General features: G+C 35.4%; 1 protein-coding gene across 1 annotated transcript; it reads left to right on the top strand.

Annotated features, from left to right (window-relative positions):
- The first annotated feature begins 381 nt into the window (after window positions 1-381).
- Window positions 382-4,805, top strand: LOC137719732 (putative F-box/FBD/LRR-repeat protein At4g03220). Its single transcript, XM_068458765.1, has 4 exons — window positions 382-453; window positions 2,932-3,657; window positions 4,115-4,303; window positions 4,455-4,805. The coding sequence occupies exons 1-4, from the start codon at window positions 382-384 to the stop codon at window positions 4,803-4,805; spliced, it is 1,338 nt and encodes a 445-aa protein (XP_068314866.1).
- The last annotated feature ends 1,142 nt before the right edge of the window (window positions 4,806-5,947 follow it).

The following is a 5,947-nucleotide window of genomic DNA, read 5'->3' as shown; positions in this document are numbered from 1 at the left end:
TTCAAAAAAGTTCCGTTTTAGAATAATATGTATTCTTTCTTCATCCTAGGAGGCCGTCAGAAATATTTTTATCCTTCTTTAGGTCTGGTGCGCGAAGGAAAACCTAATATGAAGTGAAGTTTACGGAGAGTTTGTACCGACAATTATTCTTAATTAATGAATAAAGATTTGTACCCCTCAATTATTAGAATTTTGAGATATTTTCCATTTTAATTTTTGAGTTCAACGTTTTGGTTTTGATACTTAAAAAACTGGGCACAAATCAGAAATTACACAAAATTCACCACTGCAATCACTGTCAACATAAAAAATACATTATCCAGCCGCCCTCGATGTATATCGTTAAGTAACCACCCCTATTACTTTTCAGTGATTCCCGTAATGGCGATTCCAATCAGCAACGAAACCATAGCTGTTGAAGTACTTTCCAGTGATTCCGGAGCTGGGGTTGAGGTTGAGCTGTGGATTCAAACTACTGCGCACACATCACATGCAAGATTCTGGAGCACTTCATTCTCTCACCAACAGTGCCAAACTCTTCCCAATCTTTAATCAAACAAAGCAGTTCGAACAATGTGTCGTTTCAACTGTCCCAAAACCGTTTTTCCTTTTTCTTTTTACATAATTAATAAAACTCTTTCAATTGTCCCTTTTCAAAGGTGCGGTGCAACTTTTACAATCTTTGGCTTGTTATATGGCTGTCAACATTTGATTTCTCAGTTTGGCTGATGTGGATTGAGTCATATCTTGAAAGAAACATGATGGTTGATGGTTAGGTGAAGCTCAGTTTTATGTGGACGTTGAGTGTATTGTGTTCTTTGAACCTACTCCGTTCATTATCAATTACTTCTGGATAATCCTGTTAGAGTCGCGGTGTAAACCGTTAAGGTTGATGTTTTTCTTTGTTTAACTTTTTTCCTACCCTCTAAGCTCCCCTTGTAACAAAAAAATTAAAAGAATTTCCACTCCTTTTTTTCACTACTCTATTTTTGTAATCTTTGAATTGAATAAAGGAAAAATTAGTATTTGGTCCCTAGTTACTAATGTTCATTGACTAAGACCTTATTAGTTTTCAAATTTTGATTGAAGTTCCTAGCATTAATGTGATAATTAATGAATTTACATGTTTATTACATTTTTTTAAATAAAAATTAATAATTGGTTTAGGATTTTAATACTCACACTTCTATTAACTCCTAATTAATTTTCAATTCAAACATTTAAAAAAAAATTAGAATAAGTTTGTACCCATTGGTTTTTTTATAAAAAGATTCTTAATTTTTGAATCTTAAATGTACCCATTCATATAATTTTCAATTTTTTTAATCTTAAATGTACCCATTCTTAAATATACCAATTTGTTATATGTAAAATGTACCATTTTTAAAATATAAAATGTACAAAATTTTTATATAAAATTTACCCAATTTTTTAATATAAAATCCATTCATAATTTTTTAATCCATTTTTTAACTTATATGGGTACATTCTCTTTTTGATGATTTGAGAATGTATCTATATCAAGTTTAATTGAAGATATTTACTAATGTTATTAAGCCTAATATCTTCATCTTTTTTTTTCTTTTTTTGTGTGTGTTTTGAAGAATGTATCCATGTTTTGGTACAATAAATTTTTTTTGTTAATTTTGATGAATGTACCCAAATATACACACACACACACAATTAATAGAGAGTATCATTTATATTTTATTATTTTAATCCCACAAATTTCGGGTTATATTTAAAATCTTATTAATATAAAAAAATACAATTTTTAACTTTTAACTTTTAATTTAAAAAATATAGTAACTTACATTATTACATTAACGTCAGAGACTTTGATTAAAAACTAAAAACAAATAAGTTTTAAGTCAAAAAATATTGATAGTCATGGACCGCATCCAAAGTGTCCATTGAATAAATAACAAAAAAGAAAAGATATGAGAACATTGACACAGGGAAACAAAAGAGAAACGGAGTCCAACATATTTAGTTTGCCACATTATTGCAATGAGAATATTGACCAACTTGACACAAGGAAAAATACCAATCTTACGTCCACGCTCATCAGATTATGAGAAGCTCAAATCATAATTACATAAAGTGAAACTGTATGAGAAGTGTAACTGTGTTTCCTCCGAAGGCAAATAAGGATACTGCAAGTCTGAACACAACAAGAGACAAATTGACAGGGGCAGTCCGGTAGCGTCCGAAATAACAATAATCTTCGAAACTATCGTCTAAGAAACCGTCCAGGGCAACTTCTTCATATGAATGGATGTCGAACGTAACGCTTGGTCTGGGTGGATATCGACCGTCTACTAATTAATTAGGGCATGTCAAGCCGGACATATGACATATGGGACCGAACTCACCAATTTGCGGCACGCGAGTCTTTTAGACTTTTGGGCCTTTGACTTGTATTTTTTAATATTGGCCTAATAAAAGAGAAGAAAACGTGGAGGAAGTTGATGTACAACGCGAGGCAAAGTCTCAAACCCTAATCTAACCCTTCTCGTTTCCTTCTCAAAGAATTTTTTTTATTCCTCTGTTGGTTAATCTTCAAAGAAGACAATTTGGTTATCCAAAACCATGGAAACAAGAGCTCAAGGAAGGATAAGGCTTACCAAGGAAGGAGAGTTACACACTGAGGGAAGCAGTAGCGACCGAATCAGTAATCTTCCGGAAGATGTATTGCATCACATAATCTCTTTTCTACCCATCCAATCCATCGCACAAACAAGTATTTTATCAAAAAGGTGGAGTCATCTATGGGCATCCCTTCCTATCCTAGACTTCTCAGATTTAAAACAACGAGAAGTGGAATTCGTAAACACAGTACTGAGGCACCGTGATGAAAACTCCAATATAAAGGTTTTTAGGGTTAAAGGTGATCTGAGTTCTTCTTGTTTGTATAATTGTATTGATCAGGCGGTGAAGTATAGAGTTGAAAAACTTAAACTTGATGTCTCTTTAACTGACAAGTATTTTTTCGGTGACAAATCTGGTTTGCTAAGTTTGTTTAACTGTGATTCATTGAGGAGTCTCAAATTGGCAGCCAGATATAGTTCATATGCTTGGCAAAAACCACTTTCAAGCCAACAGTTCCCGATTTCATTATCTTATTATGTTGTGGCTACCAGTGGTGTGCACACACTTCGCACATTGTGTCTAACTAGTATGAAGTTTCTGGACAGTACTTCGGAGCTGGATTTATTCTCTGCTTCTTCTTTCCCTTCTCTTGAGAAATTACGTTTAGAAAATTGTATTGGCATCACTCATCTCAAAATTACTTGTCCAAAGATCAAAGATGTACACATTGTCAGAATGTTTCTCAACTGCCTGGACATTTCGGGAATGAGACTAGAGAGTTTGGAAATCACACATGCTTTCGAAGGATACCTTCAAGGAAGTCGGGTCAACATTTTAGCCCCAAATCTGCAAAGTTTCTATTGGGGGTCAATCTCTAGTACTGAGGAAAGCTCAATCACCAGCTTTCCCACCCTAAAAACATGTCACCTAGTTTGTTCGCAGGCAATAATGGATATGAGCATGGCACAGACAGCAATCGTTATGAGCATGGCGAAAACAATAGTCAATCTTCTTTGCAGTTCTTCGCAGGTCCAAAACCTTTGCATTGTTGATGGCTATCTCCGGGTTAGTTTTCCTTCATGTTTCTTCTTTACTAGTTTGGAGAGACCTGTGCATTGTTAAAAAAGAAAAACCTTTACTTTACTAACAATGGTATAGATGTCAGTTCATTATTTGAGAGTCTCATATACTATGTAATTATTGTTTAGAAATGTCATATTGTTGCACATTATCTACATTCTGTAAGCAAGCAACCAGTGTTTTGCGTTTTCAAGGTTTGCTACCTACCCATTGAGGCTAGGGTATGCCGTACTAACCCATGGGCTTAGGGTGTGCTTAATTTGACCTCAATAAGTGGTGATAATGATCTCTTATCCACTCGACTTATCTACCATACAACCAATGATTTTAATCCCCTGCTTAGTTATAAACCTACCTTACCAAGCTTGGCAGCAAGCAACTAGTCATATATGTGGCAATGTTTTTAGGTTGTGTATTAATGCGGGTTATTTTATTTTTACAGATTTTATCCAGAATTTATTTTGAAGGCGGTTTACCATACTCATTTATGGAACTCAAGACGTTGCAAATTTTCGTTGATTGTTTGAACAAAGCAGTCATCCCAGGTTTAGCATGCCTATTCAAGACTTCTCGTATACTCCATACTCTCAGTATTTACATATGGCACAGAGTTCTGGTAAATGATTCAACTGTAAGTTTTGGCAACACTTCTCTTTCAACGCTCGTTCTCTTGTTTTTATCCTTTGGTTCTCCTTTGCTTATTCACTTTTAAAGGGAACTTTAAAAATCAATCCTGTTACAGTTTATATATCACTAACATGCCCTTTAAAATTAAATTTCAGAACTGGCAAAAAATTTTGTTGGACGATTTGGATTGCACCGAAGAGCGATACTGGGAAAATGAAGCTCAGAATATGAGTCATTTCCTACGTCACTTAAAGGTGGTGAACATTCATCATTACCCCTATGTGATCGATGAAAATGTGATTACGTTTGCAAAGTTTTTGCTTCAACATGGAGAGGGCTTGCAAGAAATGCTTTTTAATGTACGAGACTCGAAAGGTTGGGAGGATAAAATCAGTTTGCTGAAGGAGTTGCCCTGGGCAAATGGTGATGTCAAAATCTCATTTTCTGTAAGTGGTGCTAATTTTCCAGATACTTATGACAGAGTAAGGGTCAATTACTACGAGTAAGGTTCAATTAGTTTTGCTTTTCCATGACTTAAGGTTCGGATTGAATGTAAAATTATTCAGTATCAACTTTTTAGTTTTGAGTTGGACAATATTTCAATCCACATTGTGAAACTTCTTTGGTTAATTTATGGATACCATTATTTACAAACTTGACGCTAGGAAAATACCAATATTAGGTTCACATCTCCAATGCACAGAAAAAATCGGGGTTAAAAGATATATTTAACTCCAGTTTAATTGTTAAATTGTACATAACATCTACACCAAGATCTGTGGAGAAAGTAGGAGAACTAAGAGAAGTTGATGAGTGAAAAATGAAGAGAGAACCTGTGATAGTCCTGCCTCCTTGTTTAGGATGATCCTCATCATTACACGTTTTAACTTCTTTTTCTTCTTCGACAAAGCTTCCCTTCAAACTATGGAAAAGCGTCTGTAAAATCGGTTGTATATATTTTATCATCACTCATACATCAGTCTGTCATCATTTGTGCACCACAAGTGCTCGCTGTACGCTATGTGATGGAGTTGTAGAGGAGAAATTCTTATTTTCACCAGATTGGGAGGTTATTGGGTACCACATAGGTCAGCTCTCTCACAGTGGGGCGCGCGTATGCATTCGGATTCACCTCACAGCGATAGCGTGAGGGAGCTGTTATGTACATGGCAGTTCTAGCCAAGAATTTTTCGATCGTGATCACCAGGCATGGATAGGGTTGCCACATACGTCTTCTCTCACAGTGAGTGCAGCCTGCATTAGGGTTCCCCCACAGTGTGAGGGAGCTGTCCGACATTGCAACCTCTGCCCAAGATTTCTCTCGTGTTGTGTGAAGTAATCAAGGTGACACATGGCACCAACAGAAAAGGAAAAATACTCTAAACAGGGGTTGAACTGTGGACTTATACCCAATTGAAAGTTCGCACAGCCACAGGTCTCCTTAATTACCGTACTATCCGGTGCTTGTACTGCAGTAGTTGGAAGCACTTTATATTGTCACTGACGATGTGTCGTTTTCAAAGCATTACTGAATGCACAAAACGGTTTATTTTCTTACATATTTCAATAAATTTTTCTCGTAACTATTGATATAGGAATTACACATATCAGATTATAAGATAACTCTAATCATATAAAACAATACTGG

The sequence above is a fragment of the Pyrus communis genome, chromosome 16 (assembly GCF_963583255.1).
Source record: "Pyrus communis chromosome 16, drPyrComm1.1, whole genome shotgun sequence".
In the NCBI taxonomy this organism is placed as follows: Eukaryota; Viridiplantae; Streptophyta; class Magnoliopsida; order Rosales; family Rosaceae; genus Pyrus; species Pyrus communis.
The sequence above is the reverse complement of the archived record's forward strand: the minus strand, read 5'-3'. Positions and strand labels throughout refer to the sequence as shown.